This window comes from Phyllosticta capitalensis (genome assembly GCF_038381095.1).
Source record: "Phyllosticta capitalensis strain CBS 128856 chromosome Unknown BKA78scaffold_3, whole genome shotgun sequence".
Lineage (NCBI taxonomy): Eukaryota > Fungi > Ascomycota > Dothideomycetes > Botryosphaeriales > Phyllostictaceae > Phyllosticta > Phyllosticta capitalensis.
Genome location: NW_027117441.1, coordinates 721 through 22400, shown reverse-complemented (window position 1 = coordinate 22400; position 21680 = coordinate 721). Strand labels below are relative to the sequence as shown.

The window sequence follows — 21680 nt, the reverse complement described above, 5'->3', positions numbered from 1 at the left end:
GACCACGACAACTTGAGAGGCGCAGGCAGGCCGTCATGACGATTCTCTTCTTCAACTCCAGGCACAAGCAGCCCAAGCAGCCTGCTCACGCCCCGGGATGGCCCCACCAACAACACCACAACCACCACCATGAGAAGCATTCGCTTTCCCATCGACCACCACAACCTTCGCATGAGTCGCAGAATCAGAATCATGGGGTTGTGACGCATTCTCAACTGCTGCCCGTCCAGCAGCATACTGTCCACCATGACATTCCCCAGGATTCCAAAGTCGACTATCTCGATGCGCCGTGCAATCCGCCGCAAATCGCAGTATCGCCGCCAACGCCAGCGCCTGGTGTTCACCATCTGGGACCGCCTCCCTCTCCCTCTCCGCCTCCCATGTATCACGCGCATTCCAGTCCGGCGTGGCTGCCTCCTCCAACTGGACCGTGTCAGCCGGATTATTCCCAGCATCAACCCGAGCCCTGGGCTTCCCCTCCGAATGCTTCTTTTCAACCGAATCAGTACCAATATCAGCCCGATCCCTGGGCTTCTACCAACCATCTCTACGCTCCGTGGCAAGCCCCTTCTCCAGTTCCCTCTCCTCCCCCTCCCGTCCCCTACGCTGCGCCGCCATATTCCCACTCTCCACCTCCCCCTCCTCCTCCAACAGGTTCCCCAGGTTTGACGCACAAACCGAGCCGCTTCGGGTCCCAGTCCATCAGCAACCTGAATCAAGCCTACAAGCAAAAGAAGAATGCAGCGTCCCAATCCATCACCAACCTCAACCAGGGCCTCAAGCAAAAGCAGCACTGGGCCACGACGTCGGTGACGAATCTCGGCGAAAACATCACCTACCAATGCTGTACCAAGACCAACGAGTACATTTGCCACACCCTGACGCTGTGCGATTTGATCTCTTCCAAGCTGGACTCGGTCATTAATTCGATTGACGACGAGGTGTTTAGCGGGAACCACGACGAGCTGGGTATGCCACGTCTGATCTTTCTATGACTTTGAAGCTGATGTCTGGCAGTCATCTACGAACACCCCCAACACGCCCAGTCGGGCAGTCAAGAGCACGTCAACCAGCAAGTCGTGTCCGTAGAAGGCGGCCATCAGAACGTGGTCGAGACGGCAAACAAGCACAACCGCTTCTCCAAAGTATGGCACTACGCCAACTCGCGGCTGCCACCGCACCTGCCGCCGTTCAAGGTCTTTGTCGAGACATTCCCGCTGCTGTGCCTGGCGGCGCAGTACTCGGAAAAGGTGTACCACAAGCCTGTGGGCGCGGAGCGCGAGACGCAGGTCGAGCCGGATTGGAAGCGCGGCACCAAGGCCATGGTCATCAAGAGCGTCCCGCTCGACGACATGAACACGGTCGTCTTCGCCATCCGCGGCAGCGCCGGCTTCATGGACTGGGCCGTCAACTTCAGGCCTGCCCCGGCCTCTCCTGCCGGCTTCCTCGACGACCCCGGCAACCTCGTCCACTCGGGCTTCCTCTACACGGCCAAAAACATGGTCAAGCCCGTCGCCAAGCGCCTGCGCCAAATCATCGCTGAGAACCCGCGGCGCGCCAGCTGCTCGCTGCTCATCACGGGCCACTCGGCCGGCGGCGCCGTTGCGGCTCTGCTCTACGCTCACATGCTGTCGGCGACGGTCAGGAGCGAGCTGACGGCCCTCCACGACTGCTTCAAGCGCGTCCACTGCGTGACGTTTGGCGCGCCGCCCATCAGCCTGATTCCGCTGCAGAAGCCGGCGCCTCCCTCGTCGTCTACAGATGAGAAGCAGCATCGGAGCCGTCACCACAAGAGCCTCTTCTACAGCTTCGTCAACGAGGGCGACCTCGTCTCCCGCGCCGACAAGGACGTCATCAAGAACCTACTGCGCCTGCTCGCCACGCCGGCGCCGCTCGTCCCCAACACCAACAACAGCAACAGCAACAACACCCATTCCGACCTCGCTGCCCTCTCCAAACTCAGCCTTTCATCGACAAATCTCAAAAAGCTCAAACACAAAAAGTCAACGTCGGCGTCGGCGTTGGTTGAACACCAACACCACACAAAGCCGCTCCCCGTCTGGGACGTCCCCCCCGGCACGCTGAGCTGTGCGGGGCGCCTGGTGCTTTTGCGCGAGAGGCATCCACAACATCAACAGCATCTCCATCTTGGGCAAGGGGAGGGTGGGACGAATGTAACGAGTCCGCTCCGGGGTACAGGGGGTGCAGGGGGTGTGGGTGGCATGGGGGGTGTAGGAGCCAAAGGGGCCGACGTCGAAGCCTGCGTCATTGACGACGACATGCTCCGCCGCGCCGTCTTTGGCGACCCCATGTGCCACATGATGGAGCTGTATGCGCGGCGCATCGAGGCGCTGGCGCATCGCGCCGTCACGGCTGGGGGCATGAGGTAGGACGGGGGAAGTAGGGCGTGGGTAGATGGGGAGGTAGATGGGTTGGGAGGTGGATGTTTGTCAGGAGGTGAGGACATGACGGAAGAAGAAGAAGCGTCTGGCATTTTTTGTTTCGAGAGCGAGGATTTCCTGTTTGCATAGGAAGCGAAGAGGGGAGAGGAGAGGAGAGGAGAGGAAGCATACATACCCCGGCGGCGCCCAAGCGTAGCGTAGCATAGCATCGTCATCTTACCTTTTCTTTTCTTTGGATCATTAGGTCGTCGGCTAGGCGTTGAGGGGTTGAGCGAGGAAGTAGGGAACAGAGTATCATTAAACAGAGACCAAATACCCAGACATGGCATGAATAGAGGGACGTGGGTAATTCCCTTGTTCGTACGAAGAAATCTTGGAAGATCATGCCGCGCGCGACCTACGGCGGGGGAAAGAGCATCATGTAGGGAGCGAGTGACGGCGGAGGGCAAGCGACGGCCGAGCTGTTGCTTTGTCGGCAGCGTGCTCGAATTCTTGTCGTGAGCTCATCGATTTCGACTTGGACACCTCGTCCGAGGCGGAGATCAAGGCTTAGTCGCAGAAGTTGTGTGGAATTTGTCGTGTGCTCATTGATTTTCGTTTCGATGATGGAAAGCAATTGGAAACGTCTCGTCCTCGTCCTCGTGCGAGACAGAGGCAGAGGCGGAGACAGAGATAGAAGCTTGGAGGCGGAAGTTGTTGGACTTTACATCTCCGGCCTTGCGATGGTCCCAGTCTCGATCGGGTAATTTGTAGTGTTGGCTTCCGGGTTGTGTCCGACTAGCATATCGCGCAGAGCAGGCACTTGTAGTCCACGCGAGGCACTCAAAATGCTAGATGAAAGCCGCGCTTGTCTCTATGGTATTACTATAGTGTTGACGTTAATGGGAGCAATAAGCATACAAACAAGCGTGTGGCTGACTTGAAGGTGTGGCGGGATAGAGGAATCACCACTTGCGCAATCAACTTGGAAGCTTCTAAGTTGTGAAGGAACTGCACTTACGGTCAGCGCACGTCTCAAGATGGAAAATCTCTTTGTTCTAAGGATGCTCTCTTCAGAGTGTGCTACGGCCTTCTTCTCGAAGTCTGTCTTCCGCGGGGGATATATTTCGTAAGGATTCCGCGGAATGGAAGTGCATGTGACAAAAAAGGCAATCGCAAGCGCGAAAACTCCAACTCTGTTCTGCACCTCCAATGTTTGCCTGTCCAAAGGAACAGTCGACACGTCCAGCGTGTTGAACTCGGGCGAAGAGGTGTCTAATAGAACAGGCTCCAGGAACCAAGTCGTTTCATCCTGCGCGCCGTGGAGTACAACAATCCTTCCCCGCCGCCCGGCTCCACGCCCGCCCGGAGGAGATGTCGACTGTAAAGACCAGCCACCACGTCGCATCAAAACTGCGCTGACGAGGGAATCATTCGCCCCGGACTCCGGACCTTCGACAACAGAAACGCAGACGCGGAGGAGAAAGACGCATCACGTGTGGAGAGGCCGCAATGGGCCGAGGTGGCTTGGCGCTCGATCGGACATGTTGAAAGAAAGACGACGCCCGCAACTGTAAAACCACAAATCCGAAAAACCGACAAATCCGCTGCCACGCCAAATGGACAACAGCAGCCCCGCAGGTGCGTTGCGTCACCTTGGCTTCTCTAATTTTCCTTTTTGAGTGCTTGTCTTTTGCTTTTGTTCCGCAGAACTGACGCCCCTCCAGCCTCTCTCCGTGGCCCCAAAATACCAAAGGCTTGCGAAGAGTGCCGCCGCCGCAAGCAAAAGTGCAACGGCCTCAATCCTTGCAACATCTGCTCCAAACGCAACACTCCTTGCGAATACAGGTCATATATCCGGAGAAGAACCGGCAGATCGTCCACGACCGACTATGAGCACCAGTCGCCCGTCTTGGTGGCCTCTGGTGGCGACCATCAGCAGCCGTTGCGGAAGCGGAGCCGCATCGACCGCGACGACGGCGACCAGAGCGGCGACCAGGAGTTGAAGCAAGAGTTGAGCAGCACCACCAGCTCCAGCGATCCGGACGCAAACACCTTTTCTGACGTTCCTCCCCGCTACCACATCTTCTCCAGCATTCGCGCAACCCACGCCCCCGCCGACTCGCCCTCGTGCGTCTTGCAGCTGTACTACGGCTCCTCGTCCAACTTTTCCTTTCTCCAGCACATCCACGCCCATCTCAACGCCCAGGAGGAGTCTGTACCCCGCCGAAACGCTCATGTCGACGAGGTCCAGAATGGCAACGAAGGCATCGACGTCTTCAAGTACCAGGGCCTCGCTTTTGGCAGCTTGAACGGCCCACGTGACTCGAATCCCCTGTTTTTGCGCCAGGATTTGGCAAAGAGCTTCCTGCAAAACTACTGCCAGACGGCCCATTTCCACATTCCCGTCCTCCCCGCCGAGCAGCTGTGGGCCAACTTTGAGAGGCTGTATGGCTCCGCGGACGAGGGCACCATCGACCCGGCCGAGCGCGCCATTGTCGTCGTGGCCATGGCGATAGGTGCGTCGCAGACTACTCACGACAACTGGCGACGGACCTTGCTCTCGCAAGCGCGATCAGAGGCGGAGTCCATGTCGCACATTGTCAACCTGAGAGCAGTGCAAATCGCGCTCCTGATGATAAGTCTCCGTGCCCCTTTTTGATGTGCTCAGCTGACTCGCGTCCACGCCCACTGCGAGTTCATGACTGGAAATCCAAACTCGTCGTACCTGTATCTCGGCGCTGCCATCAGAAAGGCCCTGGCGTCGGGCATGCACAGGAGGACGCCGACGAATCGTCTTCCGACGCAGGAGTCGAACGAGGCCAAGAGGACGTGTTGGTCGCTGTTTTGCTACGAGAGGTGCGTCGAATCTGCCTTTTTCTGACAAGGTGCTGACCCTCCGCCAGCATCATCTGCCTCTGTCTGGGCCGGCCGTCGTCCTTTTCTCAAGCCGATGTTGGTCTGGCAAAGGCGGAAAGACCGTCGTTCATGGCGTCGTACGTCCGGCTCTGCGAGATTATCCGCATGGTGCAGCACTTGCACAACCATCACGACAGCACGCCCAGCAGAGATCTGAAAGCTGCCCACGGTATACGCCAGGCGCTGAAAGATTTTGCTGCAATGGTCAAGGAGGACCTCGGGTTTGCGATTGGCGGCGAGCCGGTCGTGGAGACGCAGGAGAGGTTTGTGGAGCAGGTCGTAATGTCGTATCGTGAGTTACCATTGTCCATTTCTTGCTACTGGCAATGGCGTGCTGATACGAGACAGTCCACTACTACACGCAAGTCCTAGCATTCCGACCCTTCCTGCTTCTCTTCGTCGAACTCAAGCGGCGCGCCGACGCCGAAAACGGCGGGCAACCAGAACCAAAGACGCCATTCAACAGCCCGCCGCTTCTCGAAGCATGCGAACACTGCGTCGACCCGGCGCGGAAGATTGTCATGTTTGCCGAGACCGTCTTTGCGCAGCGCGGGCTCGGCGAAACCGAGGGCGTTTACAACCACATCTTCTTCCTCGAGAGCGCGTGCTTCGTCCTCATCCTGGCGGCCCTGCACGACCAACACGGCGCCGGTCGGCACATCCGCTACATTCGACGCGGCATCGCCGCGCTGCGCCAGATGATCCACCGCGAGCCCATCATCAGCGTCATTGCTGCCATCGAGACCATGGCCACCCGCGTCGAGCAACTGCGCGGCATGGCGCCCCAGCAGCGCGCGCAGTTCACCGCCCCCATCAACTCCATCCAGTCGCTCCTCCAGTCCGACGCCCCCGCGACCGCCGCCGCAACCGTCCCTCCATACAATGGCGGTACCAACGGCTCTGCAATCCGCACGCCGCAAAGCAGCACCACCAGCCCAGCCGACCCCACGCAGCCATCTCAACAACCTCCACTACCATCCCAACAGCAGCAACAACAGCAACAACAGCAACTACCCATCCAAACCGAAACCGACATCTCCCCCGGCTTCGGCATGATCGACCCCAACACCCCCGCCGGCCTGACCGACAGCAGCAGCGGCCAGTTCTACGACTCGGCCTGGCCGCTCATGGACTGGAACTTTGACCTGTCGACCCTCGATCTTGAGAGCTTTGTTAGCGTCATGGGGAATGGGAGTGGTAATGCTGCGGGGTATGGGTATGCCTAGGGGGAGGGAGGGGGCGTGGTGGGATGGTCGGTGAGTGCGGCGACTTCAGACTTCCGGTGTCCGGGACGAATGACTGTGGGCATAAAACCGGTTGACGCCGTCGTCTGTCGCCAAATGAGGCGCGTAGCACGCAGCGCGGTGCGGCGGCGATGCGAGGGCGATGCGACGCCGCGGAGCACCCCGACGAGACGAATGGAAGACGAACAGGAGGAGGTGTAATGATTTGTACATAACGCACTCAAGCGACAAAGCGGACTCGCGCGTCAGCTGCGACGGGGACGGCTGCGGCGAGCGCTACGACTACATGCAGCTTCATCCTTCTGGTATCTAACTCACTTTCCCGCCGTCTGCCTTTCAGCAGCCAGCCATCCCTCCGTCCGTGCTACGCTTGGTTCCAGACTTTTCAGTATTTCGCCCGTCCGCTGCTTGATTCTTGCTTTTCACCGTCCCTTTGCGCGGCAAACGCATTGCGGAAGTGCAGCGGCAAGATCATCTATCTTTATGGAGAATTCTATTGCGTAGCGTCCACCTTACGGCAGAAATCGAGCGCAGCAGTCATCCACCGGATCTGGAGACGATCAAGCACTTCCTCGAGTCCCCGGTTACCCAGCCATTGGCCACCACGAGACGCAACGCCGGGACTAGCAATGGATGGTTGTTTGAGTCGCTCCACCATTCGAGAATACGCGTGCGAACTACCCAACTACGTGCCTTGGTCGTCTACGATTGGCTATCCCTGGCTGTCCAGCTCCCCGACGCTTCGACCCAGAGGGACTTTTGGGCGAGAGAGCAGCTGGCGTTTTGTTAATTCGGCAGTCGTCCGGGCGTTTGATTGTGCGGCAGCAGATTCCGTCTGGCGAGGCCGTCCGGCGAGGAAGCGTTGGTTAGTGATTGTGGTTGTTGTGCAGGCAGGCATATGCGCCGATGCGTGAGTTGGTACGTACCTACTATCATGGAAACGACAACGGCGGCGATGACGGCTGAAAAACGATGGCTGGAATTTGCAGGGGCAGTCAGGGGCCTAGAGGTCGTTTCCGTCTTCGTCTTCGTCTGGGGTTGTTTTCCGTCACTGCTTCCGCTTCCGCTTCCGCTTTCTTTCTCTTCCGCGCATTAGCTGTTCCTGGGTAGAGGATGGGATGGGATGGCAGGCGTTGTGGTGTTGAACTCAATCCCCAGGAGGCCGGGAATCACTACAACGTACCATGCGCCAACCCCAGCTCTCCCAGGAGCATCGACTTCGCATGGCAAGGCGCCGCACACTATTAAGGTGGCGGGAGACTACCAACGCAACCCTTCCCCAAATATCTGGGGAATCAAGAAATTGGCCGGTCGGATCGGGTCGTTGAGGCCCAGTCTCCTTCTTCCTCCCGATTTGACGACGAACTCTGAAGAGTTGACCCATCGCAGCTGGGAGCCCACACAGAGCGTCGCGGCTCAATTTTCGACATACTGCGCGTCGATCTGGCCAGCGGCATCTGGCGCTTCAACTTGCGCTCTGCCCGGTGGCGTTTCGTACAGAAGACTTGTTGAGCGCCCGTCTAGGCATGCGGAGATGGTCTATTATTTGATGCTGTTTGCTGACACTGCTTTAGGATCTGCTGGCCGCGCTTCTGCTCGTCTTGCCAGTGAAAAGATCCAGGCTGCTCACCCCCAGTCCCGTGGGCTCAGAATGAGGGTTTTGTCTTCGGGACTGGGACTATACACCGCGCGAGTCTGTCCTTCTGCATGCAACCCGACACTGGATTTCGCCGACTTCTCACCTAGCAAATTCAAGCAGAGTGTGCCCGTATTGCTTTGCTACAACAACTGCTCTGCCCCGGGCTCAGGGTCAGTTGGGATTCCGGCTTTAGGAATAAGGTGGCTGCTCGCGACTTGATGGCCATGGATGCATTTTCCGAACTCATTCGCCTCTCGGTCGGTGATTTTCTGGATCTGGCTTCTTTGGCTTGCTTTTTGGACCGGGAACTGCGTCTTCATGTTGCGGTCTGGGATTTTGCGTCTGGTCTGGTCCTGACTGTTCGATAACCACTGACATTGCAACCTCTGCATGTTGATTGGCACCCTCCGCGTCTTTTCTGATCAATCTTGCGATTGCGATGAGCAGTCCTCGACTAGGTTGGCCATGGTCTCTTTGTCGTCGCGGTCACCCTCCCGATTCCATACCTGTCTGTCCGTCCTTTTCCTCTGATTGCGTCAGAAGCGTGGGAAATTGCTCCATCATCATCGGCCATGGCTTTGGGCTTCTCAGTCGTTGCAATCACCGCATCTTACAGTAGCTAAAAGTCGAGTCTGATTTGGGGATCGCATTCTTCAACTCATGCACTACCGATGGACTCACTTTGGGTTGCTCAACACCCAACAGGTCGCAACAATGACGAAGGAATCCATCCACTGGAGCGGAGCGCGCGCTGATGAAGGTGGATCAGGCGACTGCGACGAATTCCGCGACGGGGTGCTGCTTCTTCGCTTTGGTTCCTGGTTCTCGGTTCTGTTTCCCAACACCTTCTCTCAGGTTCCAGATGGACTTGGTGCAGGCGTGGAAAGTCAATGATGTCCGGCGTCCTTCTGCATCCCACTAAGTCTTCTGCCATCCCATTCGGCGCATTTTGAGAGGAGGTGTTGGGCAAAGTTTTGAAGGCTCGTGTCGACCGACAGACTGCGAGCTCATCCAGGGAGCGGACTGGCTGTGCCAGGAATCCTATCCAGTTTTAGAAAAAGAAAGCAAGCATGATGCGCGCCAGCTTGCAACACGCCGTTGACCAAGGCGGTGGTCCCCTCTTGACAGCTCGCCGACCATGAGCATGGCAATCCATACATGATCTCAAGAGGTGAGCATTTGACTCATCTGCAAGAACGTGGGATAGAAGACTTCCCAGGGTTCCACCACTTGTGCCGAAAACTCCATCCAACGGCCGAATGGGGAAGCATTATGCGCGTCAGATTGTTCAAGAGGGAAGGCGAGCCGAGCCGTCGGTCGAGCCGCAGGCCGGATATATCTCAACGGAGCAATGCTGCCACAGTGGGGTGCAAAAGCATTGTCAACTTCCAAGGCAGAGCATGGGCGCTTGACTGCTCCCTAAAGCTATTATCCTACGACCTCAAATGTCGAAGTCTTACAGCTGCAAAGCACTCAATTTGAGATCTCGCAGCATGCAGTAGCGCGAGCTTTCTGGCGCTTGGTCGGGGGGTTCACTTTCTTTTTTTTTTTTTCGTCGGCAAATGCGATGGGTGCAAGGCCCAGAGCACATCTAGAACTGCGAAAACCTAGCGGGGACTTTGCAGCTTGACCGGCGTGATAAAAGTTCTCCAGTCGTTGCCCGGTCGTGGGCTTTGGCTGGTCGTCCCGTTGTCTGCTGTTTTGAGCCCCCATATCCCGCTATGCTTGCCATTGGTCACGGTAAAGTGGGACCAGCTCAGCTACGTGCATTCGGGGCGTATGCCTATTCAGTACCCCGCGTCACAACCGGTCTTATCTTGGAAAAGAATGGCGGGAGGCGCTGTCGAAGTCGCCCCAAGAGAGTTGATTCAGCCGGGCGCTTCGAGGAGGTGGGGGCTACTTCTTCACGCGATATTTGCCAGCCTTGTCGCCAGGAAACTTGCCAGAACTGTTCTGAACTCAATTTCTCTCTCCTATGGGACGACCTTTTTATTTTCACCGACCCAGAAACGCTGAGTTCCATTTTAACCCCACTATCTTGAAAAAGAGTCACGCGCACTCGGCGTTGAGGTCTTGCATCTCTAGCCTCAAGACATCATGGGCTCCACATCAGATCAGCCCGACGGAGATATGACCTACGAAGAGATGTGGGCAAAAGCAATCGAGGAATACTACAATGCTGCCGGGTATCAAAACAAAGAATCTTTTTACGAGGAGAATGAAGTAGAGATCAAAGCCGAAATTGAGAAGGTCAAGAAGATCGCGCAAGCAAGTGGGCCGCCAGCACGTTGCCGGGATGTCGTTTGGAATTTCGCACCGCAAGCGATCAACGTTGCTTTTCAAGGTGCCTCTATCGTACGCTACTCCACGGAGTCTTTCTCTACGTTCCAAGCATTTGACATTTTACGCAGGCCTTTCCGCCTGCTGCAATCATTGGCACTGTGTCCAACCTTTTCGCCAAGGCGGGGAAAGAGTACAATGAGCTATTCAACCGAATGGAAGGTTTTCAAGGCATGATTCAATTTTATTTCGAAGAATTGGATCGCCGCCAGGAGTACGAGAGGAGCGGTCAGCCTGGCCAACCTTATTTGAAGGCGATAGATTTCCAGCGTCTCTGTTGCCATCTCAAGATATGTGGCTACATTACGCGCTATGCCAAAAAGCCCGATCATTACCACGATGAGACTGCAAGCAAGGACCATGAGCTTGAAGACAAGAACAATGAGCCTACAGAAGAGACGAAGCACAAGAAAAGGAATGTCATCAAAGGCCTCTTTAGGTCAGAGAAACCGGAGAACGAGGTAGAGCAGCAGTTCGGAAAAGCTCGCAAAAGAGACAAAGCCATGTTGTTCTTCGAAGTCCTGACCGGTAGCAACGATATTGACAAGGAGTTCAATACAATCGAAGAGCTGACAGCAAAGTACAACGAAGCGAGAAACAGCGATGCGTACAGAGACATGAAGACACTCATGAAAGATTCTCAAAATCGGTCGGAAAAGGACTTCCTCGAGAAATGTCTCGACACAATCAAGAGGAGCTTGAATATCCGGGACAGCCAAAATTCTTGGACAGCTTTACACTCAAAACTCAGTCCCGTTACAGGAATGGGAGACTGGATCATTGACAGTAATCTCTTCAAGAATTGGGCCAATTTTGATGTACCCTGTGAGACCCCCATCTTGAAACTAGAGGGACCCGAAAAGTACGGGAAAACGTTTCTCTCTCATCGCGTCATCTCCTATCTTCAGGACAACGAATACGTCCCCCTTAGTGAAGGCATGATGGATGGGTCCCCGGTTTCTCCTGGCAAAGAGCCCAAGGTTGCAAAAATTACCGCATCCGTTGCGTACTTTTATCTCGGCAAGGGTGGGAGTGATGAAAAGAACAAGGCGACCCTCCGAGATGCGATCGCTGCCATCATTTGGCAACTGGTTCAAGAGGACGATCTCTATCGTCAATTTGTTGCCAAGAGATGTGGCTCAAGCGGCAGTCCAATGAAGAAAGAAGATATGTGGAAACTGCTCCAACCTGGACCAACATCGAGATTCTTTCTTGTACTTGATGGAGTCGACCACGCTGCCGAATGGGAGCAGGATTTGAAGAATCTCGTCTCCGAAGTTGAGTCTGGAACAGAGACGAAAGATCGACTTCGCATCTTTTTAAGTGGAACCCTTCCAAGTCTTTCCAGTCTCGAGAACGCAGGCAACACAATTGACTTATCTCGCACGGAAGAAGCGCGTAACGACATCAGGCTGTTTATAAAGCACGTTGTAAACAGCCAGATGCAACCGACAGCTGGAGAGCCAGTAAAAGCGACTGATCTGCCAGATTCACCAGAAGCTCTCACAGAAAAGCTCCTCAGCACATTGGCCGATGTCCGAAGATATGACTTCATCAATTTCCTTCTCGGACAAATGAGCAAGGGATTCTTTCCCGACGCCAGGTTGAAGGAACTTGCTGATAAACTGACCGTGGGCGGCGGGTTCGCTCTGGTAAAATTCCAAACTCAGCACCTGAATCAAGTACTTCAGCCGAGTGACATCGAAAACTTCAACCAGATTCTCCCCTGGTTGGTCCTGCCTAACCATGTGTGGCCAACTTTGAAACAGATCGAAGATGTTCTTGCCATTCACCATGGTGGTCTTCGACCGCTCCTGAAAATCCAGGCCTACATCTCGCAAACCTTTGGAGACTTGGTTGAGATTGACAAGCAAGTACTCCGCTCCAAAAGTATCAACGGTTACTATAGGGACATATTCAAGATCACCGTGAGAAGCTCGGTTCCGGATTCGGCAAAGCAAATAAATCGAGCGCTAGAGAACGAGGCCCTCCATCCTTCAGAAATCGCTCTGGTTAGGCGCTTCCTGAAAACAGTTTGTGACGAACCACTTTACAACAAATTCGGGTTCGACAAATTCTTCAAGAACAAAGAGGATCCATCACCGGGACTCATTGGATTCAATCCCATTGACGCTCACATCAAGATAATTACCACTTGTCTTGAAGCAGCATGCAGCCAAAAAAGAGACGAGTACGAGTCAATCCACGAATACACGACCAGATGGTTACCTTGGCATCTCTCTGAGATCCACCCAGACATGCTTTCGACCTCTCAGGTGAAGAAAATGGCGGAGGTCATGCCGCTCCTCTCCCAATTTTTCAGCGATCCTGACGTTGTTGAGGCGTGGTTCAAGCCAGAATGGACTAGAAGATCGATTGAGGGCTGGTTCTCAGCTGAAAAACAGCCTGATTGCGCAATGAGGTGGATCAATGACCCAAGTTTCGCCAAAATTCCCGAGGTGCAAGAGCTCCGCAAGAGTGTGCACAACTTGCGGGATGATACGGAGCTTCTCGAACAAGCTACATGTACTGCAGCCTTCGATTGGCTCGAGCTGGACGGTTGGCACTCTAGATGGAGATTCCCCTATGATGACAGTTGTCAGTGGGTTATCAGCTACTTAAATGAGGTACGCAATCAGACATGGAATCTCCTTGCAGATACACACATTAACTCATGTAGTCGAAAACAAGTGGAACAGGCAGACTTGTCCCGAACTGGACGCCCTCTGTTGACAGCGTGCTGGATGCCGAACGTTGGGCTCAAAAAGCCTTGAATATCGTGCAAAATACTGCTGATTGGGATCTCCGAATGGCGGCCACCCTGAGTAGCTGGCACCCTAGAAAAGCTTTGGAAAGATTTAATTCAGTGGCAAGCAAAACACACGACAAATCTGTCATACGCCGGGTCATTGCAGCATACTCTGTCCTCGTCCAAAAGCTTCCAGACTGTCGCGCAGAGATAATCGAAATGGCTCAACCTCTTTTCGAAATATTCAAGCTTCAATCACACGAATATGAGACCATGACTCGGTCAGACGTCATGAAATGGATGGGAATCCTGTACGACGCAGCTGGAAAGGGTCCTGAGGCGGTTGACTGTCATAAGAGAAGTTTGGAATGCTTTCCGTCTGATGGCGAGAGGGAATCCAAACTTGTGTCCGTATACCTCTTGCTGAACTCATTATTCGCGACTGGCCAACACGAACAAGCAGTGGAAACACTGCTGGCTTTGACTTCGGAGGAACTCATCGAACTGGTTAGCAAGTTTGAAGATTCTGCGCTTCAGGGCAAGATTGCAATGGCGGTCACTAAATCTAGAATTCCGGACTCCAAAACGATGTTCCAGCAAGCACTTGACGAGTACGAGGAAAACGATCAAGACCAGGCAGGAATAATAGCTGGTGATCCAGTCCGAATCTACCAAGCTTTAAGTTTGTCATGGACAGGTGTGCAAAGCGATCTCGAGAAAGCCACTCGGCTTTGGCAAACAGTTCTTCATCATCCAAGCAAAGAGGGATTGAATACGCCCCATTCGATCTCCGAGGACAGGGCAGAATCAAAGTTGGCATTGACCTTTTACCTGAAGGCAAAGGCGTCAGGACAGCAAGAGATATCAGATGAGGATCAAAACACTTATCTTTACTCATCCGGAGGCACCGAACGAGCGCCATTTGATGAGCAGTCTTCAAAAAAGGCTCTTTACGTCGCACGCTTCCACTACCTTCGGGGAAGAGAAGGACTTGCGAAGCAGGAGCTGAGAAAGAAAATCCTCTTTGTAAAGGATGTGCTATCGGACGATATCGACTGGAATGATGACAACGGCTACAGAATTCTGGCTGACGTCTTGACCTGTCTTAGCAGAAATGACGATGCGAGAATGGCTTTCATGCTGCACTTTGGATACACCAGCGAGAGCGACCCAGCCAGCTCAGCATCAAACCGTCCTCATCTGAGGGGGTGGTGGTGCAATGGCCATTGCGGCACATTTTGGAAGTACAGGCTCTCAGAAGACTTGTACTATTGCAAGGACTGTCTAAGTCTCTCGTTTGACAAATGTTGCATAGACAAAATTCTTGAAGGATCTCTTGGATGGAATGTGTGTGGTAAAGACCACGAGTTCCTGCGCGTGCCAAAGTGGGGCGAAGAGAGTGCGCGAGAACTCAAGGAGAGGGTCCCAGATGTCAAGAAATGGAAGGACTCAGTGCTGAAGAGCCTTCTTGGAGAGGAGGACGAGGGCACTGAACGGGGGACAGCGAGCGGTTGAGGCGACAGCAATGATAGCAGTGACGCCCGACAGCGATAGGATAAGGGCGTCGAGCAGCTCTCCGGCTTGGTCGATAAGATTAACGCTTTGGAAAGGCCCTGGAATGATGGAAGAGACTGATAGAGATCGGGCCTGGTCGTTCTTGGTCACACATACCCAGTACGGCAGATCTGGCGGGCAGTCGCGTCTTGAGGTGCGCCCTTGCCACGACACCACGAGAACACAACAGCAATTCGACCTTCGAGAGTATGATACTATCCCGACCATGACGAAGGCGCTTCCATGAATTGGCCACGTGAGCTTAGTATGCATCTTCTCCGGTCGTCTACACGCCCCCGCGGCGCAAACTTCTCTTGATTTCGACCAGGCAACGAGCTTTGCGACCAGCCTTCTTGGTCTGGCTTTTGGTGACTGAATGACTGACTCCCTTTTTTAAAGAAGTGACTTCCCCTGTCTACTTAGGCTTATCCTGCGCATGCTCGTCCTTAATGCGCCTACATTGCGCGACCGACTGCGCGACCGACTGCGCGACTGACTTCATGACTTGCTACGCTACTGGACACGTAACTGGCCAAGCAGCTGGCCACACAACTGACAGCGCGACTGGCTGAATAGGCAACTGACCGCGCGCCCGGCTGACTTCGCCGTCTGCCTCAAGTTTGCGCGCCCATTAGACGTGCTGAACGCTCTCAACAACGTCCGAGGTGACTTCGCCAGACAGGAGCGCCTCATCCTCAATTAAGTACACTATTGACTGGCTGCTTAACTGTCTGGCTGACTCGTCAAGGATGCAGCTCTTGATTTGTCGACGTGGTCGTGTGGCGCCAAAACTATTTGCTCGACTGTCGGTCACCATGACAGGACATTGGAACTCGAGGCACCTACTTGTGTCACGCTGACGGATTGCATGCAGTCTATGAAGGCAACAGAAGGTGGCTAAATAACTGACTCCCTGTTTTGAATAACTGACTCCCTCTTTTGAATAATTGACTCCCCCTACCTCCTTTGTCGCAGCTAACCAGAAAGTCGCAGTTAGCCAGTTGTGTAGCCAGCTTATCTGTACAGCCAGTTAGTTTTGCAGCCAGCCAGTCGCGCAACCAGTAAGTCGCGTAGCTAGTTGTGTAGTCAATTAAGGTCAAGGCGCTCCTGTCCACCGCAGTCACCCCTGACGTCATTAAGCGCGTCCAACTGGTAGGGTCCAACTAGCACGCAAACCTAAGGCAGACATAGACCGCACAGGCAGACAGTCGCGCAGTCAGTCGCGCAGTCAGTCGCGCAGTCAGTCGCAAAGTCAGTCGCAAAGTCAGCTAGCTACATGTAGTGGTGCAAGATGGGCGCAATGGGCGAGTGCGCACAGGCTATGTCTAAGTAGGCAGGGGGAGTCAGTTATTCAAAACAGGGAGTCAGTTATTCAGCGACCCAACAGAACGACTTGGGGACTTCAGCTGTGGCGATCCTCTTTGCCGCGAACTGATGCAACGCTGCCGCGCTTAAATTTAAGACAAGCGAACAATTGCAAAAGTGAGGGGAGACAGGGGACCTGACCAGGCAGCAATCACGATACAGCCTTTCTAGCAAGGCTTCGCTCTTGGTTTCGTGTCGCAAGATGGCAACGAAAACATCCTCCAACGTCTCACTTTTGTGGCTTTTCATCAATCGCGCAGGGTTTCCAGGCTGTAACGAAGCAGCCTGGCTCATGCTGGACAAGAAAGAGCACTAACCCTTGAGAACAGAGGGTAGGCGACGATCATCACGAGCCGTAACGCTGAAAGTGGGGGCTGAGCACACATGTCAGATTTTCAATCACGGCGCAGCGCTCACCCATTTCTCCCGCAGTCTCATCTTCTTCACTTCATCTCCATCCTGCAGCGGTTGAGACGGCCAGAAACGATGGAAGAAAGTACACGGAGCTGTGTTGCCAAATGCGAGGGGCTGGTGTGCACCAGCCAAAATTGTGCCCGTGTAGCCTACCTCGAGTTGAGGGTTCCTCAGGAAGCCGAGAAAGTACAGTCTGTTACCTTTACGGTTGTGTCTCGCGACCAAGGTAAGAAATTACGCGCCATTTAAGACCAGAACATCTCTTACAATCTGTGACAGGCTGGTGTGATGCTAAGCCTGACGAGAACGGCGTGTTTCCCTCCTATACCTGGTTTGAAGCACAAGTCGAGCCTCGCGGTGACAGGCAAGTCCCTCGAAGCGTCGAGCTCGGCTGGAATCGAGGAGCACACGATCAGTTTCTTCATCACACATGGACGCTGGACAGAAAGCCGGAGTCTGAGCCTGCGAAGAAAACATGGATTGATTCGCTCCAGCCAGACGATGTTGTACAACTTGTTCCCCTTGCCATGTGTCGCGCCTGGGTCAACTTCGTCCGTGAAGCCAGCATCAAGATTGAGTACGACTTGAAAAAGGCGACAGAGAGAGAGAAACTAGCGATGACGGGTGTTAGCGACAATCTCGAGAGCGATATGCGTTTCCGGTTGGACTACTTTGGAAAGCTCAATCCTGCTCTCCAAGAGATTCGAGTCCTTGAAATCGAACCAGGAAGATTCGATGATCCTATTTGCGGCCGTTTCGACACTATCTCCCTCGTAGGAGTTTCCCGACAGAACAGCTCTGACTTCTGTGCTTTGTCATACTGCTGGGGCGAAGCTCAGGATCCATCAAGAATCATGCTCAAAGCCAATGATGTTGATGGCAATGGGCCAGCGACCATCCCATTCGATGTCAGCCGCAATGTAGAGCAAGCAGTGAGAAGATTGCGAGGGACAACTCGACCCCTGAGAACTTGGATCGATGCTATTTGTATCAACCAGATGAATGGCGAAGAAAAAGCCCAACAGGTCGGAATGATGGACAAAGTGTACTCGCTTGCAGATGTTGTCCACATTTGGTTGGGTGAGAGGACTCTTGTCACAGAGATGGGGCTTCGCATTGTCCGAGATTTCTACAACCTTCACCACGGTATTTGTAGAAACGACAGAGCCCCTTGTCGGTGCCCTCCCGGAAGTGATCACGCACTGTCGAAAAAACAGGCTCAATATGCATGGGATGAACAAGTCCATCGAGGAGTTTGGGAACTTTACGATGCCCAGTCACTGGCCAAGGACGCCTCACGTGAGGAGATGAGGCCTCGCAAGCCCCCGGCGATAATCATGGAAATGTTGTTTCATAACCCATGGTTTTCTCGTGTCTGGGTGGTGCAAGAGGCTCTTCTTTCCAAAAAAGCAGTTGTACACAGTGGAGATCAAATCGCGGAATGGGACCAAGTGCTCGACGTGGTTGAACGCCTCGAAGTATTCCGCGAAAACGATCGACCGCGATGGGTCAAAGATCGCACTTTGATGATTCCGCTCTGGAGTACCCTGCATACCGCACTCTCGAATCGGCAATGGGATCTCGGTTGCGACATGGCTAGCTTGCCGAGTATTTTGGATGTATTCGTTGATGCTATGGATCTCAAAGCCTCAGACCGTCGAGACAAGCTTTTCGCGCTCTTGTCCTTCGGCTTTGACACGCAAAACAGGAAGAGCCGACCCAAAGAGCTCATGCCCGACTACAAAACCGACGCAAAATGTCTATTCGCAAAGTTCACCCAATGGTGGATTCGCAAGTACAAGTCACTGAAAATCCTATCCTACATTCATCTGGAACCATCTCGAGCGTGGCGGCGAACCACGCCTACGCCTAGAGCTACTCTGCAGTACGAAGCAGCGAGTGCAAGACCAACATGGACAGTCCCGTCAGAAGGCCAAAGCAAGTGGAAACGGACATTGCTTGTAGATCAAAGATGGAACTTTTGTGCAAGTGGCAGCACAGTTCCTGACGACTCCCTACCGATCACACTGTCAGAGGAACCAAGAATCCGCCTCCGAGGCTATGAGCTTTCCCCTATTCGTCTCATCCGGCATCCCGGATTTTGTCCATCGGAAATCTATCGAGAGATTCCCAATGTAGGTCCCAGAGACATGTTTGGGAGAGACGATCTTCTTGACATGCAAGGCGAAATGGTCGATGTTTTTGAGTGGATATTTGATCCGTCAGGCAGCCACAACCACTGGAGCCCTGGGTACTCTCGAAACCAGTGGGAGGTCTCGAAGGAACCGGCGCTCGAGTTTCGCGTCCTCCTACAAGATCATTGGGGTTACTTTAAACGCGATGCTTTGGAATCCATCAGGACGAGATCAATATTGGAGGAGCAACCTCAAACCGACAAGAAGATCAAGATGGTTCGATTCAACGCCAGACATCTTCCACCATGTCTTGACCCTTGCTTCTTCGTCGCCCCAAACGGCATGTGCGGCCTCTGTCCCTGGAGGGCGAGGGAGGGCGACGTGATTGCGCTGCTCCAAGGAGGGCCAGTTCCCTACCTTTTGCGTCCTGTCAAAGAAGATGGTGGAGAGACGACTGGTCCATCGGAAAAAAAGGAGACGGCTGGAATGTATGAGCTTGTTGGAGAATGCTACGTTGATGGCATCATGCATGGAGAATTCTGGAGGAAGTGTGAGCAGGAAAAGCGCCGACCGCAGATATTCACGCTTGTTTGAGTTTGGCCGATAACTAGCCCCATAGGAATCTCGTCAGTTTAACGACCACTTTCACTGGTTGATGCAATACCTGGTATCTGGAGAAAGCGCCGGCAAGAAGAGCGCCGGCCGCAGAGATTCACGCTCGTTCGAGGTTGGCCGACCACAAGTTCCGCAGCAACCCTGTCAATTCAACGACTACTATCACCAGTTGACGTAATGCCTGAGCTCGGTCGACAGGGGAACAAGGTCGAGCTACCGGTTCCAGCAACGGATCGAAGGACTGACGTGAGAGCGACTCCGGTGGCAGAATCGGCAACAAAGTGACGAGCAGAATCGGAAGTAGTCTCGGGAATAGCTTCGGCGAGCCAGGAATACTCACTCGGGAGGTGAAATCGGCAGCAGACTCGGCAGAAGAGCGGGCCGCCTCGTGTTCACCCTTTGACTGCAGACGGATACGCTAGCTCAATCAGGTATGCAGATCAGCTTGTCACTGGGGAAAGTCTGGTGAGAGTGACTGGGAGAGACAGGGAGTCAACGACACTGTTGACCGTTCTCGATTGATCTGACTAAATAGCTCATGATTGGAAGCCTAGTAAATGTACTCGGCGCAAACGACAGTTCCGTTCAGTCGCATGACATCGCCGACAGTGACATTGGGCGCCAGGTTGCCCCTCATGTAAAGATTGTGGTTGAGAGTTGTTGTGTTTGCTGGGTCGCCGTCGTAGTCAAGAACGTCGGCACCGACCTGCGGCAGCCCGTCGAGCTCACTTTCGGCCATCACGTTGTTACCGCCCATGTCGATCAGCCGCGCAGGATAGTTGGCAAGCTGCCACTTCCAATACTCCATGTCGAGCCAAGCGTGGTGCAAGAAGAACATGGGGTCGCCGGGGCTGTCATTGGGGTCCCTCATCAAGCCGCCAGTCCCGCCGTGGCCAGCTCTGTGCGGATATCCGCTGTAGCAGACCCAAGCGTCCGTGTAGTTGGCGTAATTGAAGCATTGCTGGACGTTGGTCGAGTTGGCTCCGTCCAGAACAGATTGCGACCAAGCGCGAGTCAAGCAGTAGTCGGTCTTGTTGTGCGAGCTCATGTGCAGGGAGATGTTGGCAAAGGGCCCGGTGGAAACACAATCAGAGCCGCGGTCAGCTGGAGATGTCAGCGAACGTCGGAGCCAGTGGGATGGGGGGATTGACTGCCAGTGCCATTTCCGCCAAAGCCAGTCGTCGCATCCCAGACGGGAGAATCACCCATGTGGCCCTGGTAAGATTCTGTATCACCTGTCTCATCCCAATAGGGCTGAGCGCCAGTGTAATTGCATTGAGTCTGGAGGAGCATCTCATGAACGCGGACGAAATAGCGGTGCCAGGGAAGGAATTGTCCAGTGTGATGAATGTGGTTACTCTCCACCATGTGCGTGTGGGAGAGCTGGTCCCAAATGTTCTGAATTGTCCCGTACTCGTTGCTGATGTAGCTCGGGTCGCTGTCGTTGATTGGGTTGCTTTCCATTAGACACTTTTCAGCTCTGATGTACTCCAATTTCTCGTCATCCTTCAGGGCGGCCCAAGACTTTCTCTGGTTGATGGTGGTGCAGCGATCACTCCAGTAGTCGCTCGCCGCAGTTGCAGTGAGGAAACCCAAGAGTGCGATCTTAGTGGACAAGGGGGCCATGGCAAGTTGATGTAAAATAAAAGACTTGAAAGTGATTATCTTGTGAAGTGAATGAAGAGATGGCGGCGTGAACGAACCAGTCTTCCTTTATCTAGCGAGAAAGCTGTCCTCGTATTGCTGAGTCTTGAGAGTTGAGACTTCCAAAAACAGCGACCATGGCTATAGGCGTTCCAGCAACCTGGGTGGAGAGAGCCATCCTTAGTGCTGACATGCAGGCCGATTCTCGTCGGCAAGTCATTTGACAATGCTGTGTTACGCTGAGATTCAGCCAGTCTGCCCTGCACTTGAAGGGGCCCTACTTTTGGCCAACCAGCCTAGATTTTGAAGTCAACACGTTGAATCGGCTTCTTGTCGAAAATGGGCTTAAAGAATGTAGCAGCCAAGAGCTTTATCTGGTGGCGCATGATCACGTCCATATATACGTCGGCGAGTGCTTTGCAGCCAGCCGGAGGACAATACGGGTATGCGCCATTGCAGATAAAGCTTTGTGTGGAGATAGTGAAGGCGGCGCGTAAGACGACATTAGTTGTCTAGTCGTAATTCAAAGTAGGACTGCTAAGGTGAGAGGAAGAGAAGTCCACAACGATAGTGGTAGTGCCGAAGTGAAGAAAGGCACTCTTGCTTAGAAAAGCAATCAAGCAGAGGTAAGTAATTACCTATCCTTGTTTGCAGCTGCATCCTAAAAGCCTCAAGCGAGGA

General features: G+C 53.9%; 6 protein-coding genes across 6 annotated transcripts; 5 read left to right on the top strand and 1 right to left on the bottom strand.

The window, feature by feature from the left end:
• Nucleotides 1-35: 35 nt before the first annotated feature.
• BKA78DRAFT_293251 (uncharacterized protein) lies at nt 36-2390 on the top strand (the record flags this gene model as incomplete). The annotated part of the gene is made up of 2 exons (XM_066886184.1): nt 36-969; nt 1018-2390. 2 exons carry the CDS (start codon nt 36-38, stop codon nt 2388-2390), a joined length of 2307 nt encoding a protein of 768 aa, XP_066746039.1.
• Nucleotides 2391-4000: 1610 nt separating this feature from the next.
• Nucleotides 4001-6526, top strand: BKA78DRAFT_350573 (uncharacterized protein; the record flags this gene model as incomplete). The annotated part of the gene is made up of 5 exons (XM_066891021.1): nt 4001-4022; nt 4109-4998; nt 5053-5240; nt 5288-5592; nt 5649-6526. 5 exons carry the CDS (start codon nt 4001-4003, stop codon nt 6524-6526), a joined length of 2283 nt encoding a protein of 760 aa, XP_066746038.1.
• Nucleotides 6527-7577: 1051 nt separating this feature from the next.
• On the top strand, nt 7578-8896 carry BKA78DRAFT_307790 (uncharacterized protein). The gene has a single exon (XM_066887894.1). It carries the CDS (start codon nt 7668-7670, stop codon nt 8400-8402), a length of 735 nt encoding a protein of 244 aa, XP_066746037.1. The 5' UTR covers nt 7578-7667; the 3' UTR covers nt 8403-8896.
• Nucleotides 8897-10128: 1232 nt separating this feature from the next.
• BKA78DRAFT_307789 (uncharacterized protein) lies at nt 10129-15215 on the top strand. Its single transcript, XM_066887893.1, has 3 exons — nt 10129-10538; nt 10595-13150; nt 13204-15215. Exons 1-3 carry the CDS (start codon nt 10281-10283, stop codon nt 14785-14787), a joined length of 4398 nt encoding a protein of 1465 aa, XP_066746036.1. The 5' UTR covers nt 10129-10280; the 3' UTR covers nt 14788-15215.
• Nucleotides 15216-16677: 1462 nt separating this feature from the next.
• On the top strand, nt 16678-19334 carry BKA78DRAFT_293247 (heterokaryon incompatibility protein-domain-containing protein; the record flags this gene model as incomplete). The annotated part of the gene is made up of 2 exons (XM_066886183.1): nt 16678-16831; nt 16885-19334. 2 exons carry the CDS (start codon nt 16678-16680, stop codon nt 19332-19334), a joined length of 2604 nt encoding a protein of 867 aa, XP_066746035.1.
• Nucleotides 19335-19911: 577 nt separating this feature from the next.
• Nucleotides 19912-20903, bottom strand: BKA78DRAFT_241775 (uncharacterized protein; the record flags this gene model as incomplete). Its single annotated transcript, XM_066883921.1, has 2 exons — nt 19912-20459; nt 20507-20903. Coding segments are annotated over 2 exons (945 nt in total), but the record flags the coding sequence as incomplete, so codon positions are not given.
• Between the last annotated feature and the right edge of the window lie 777 nt (nt 20904-21680).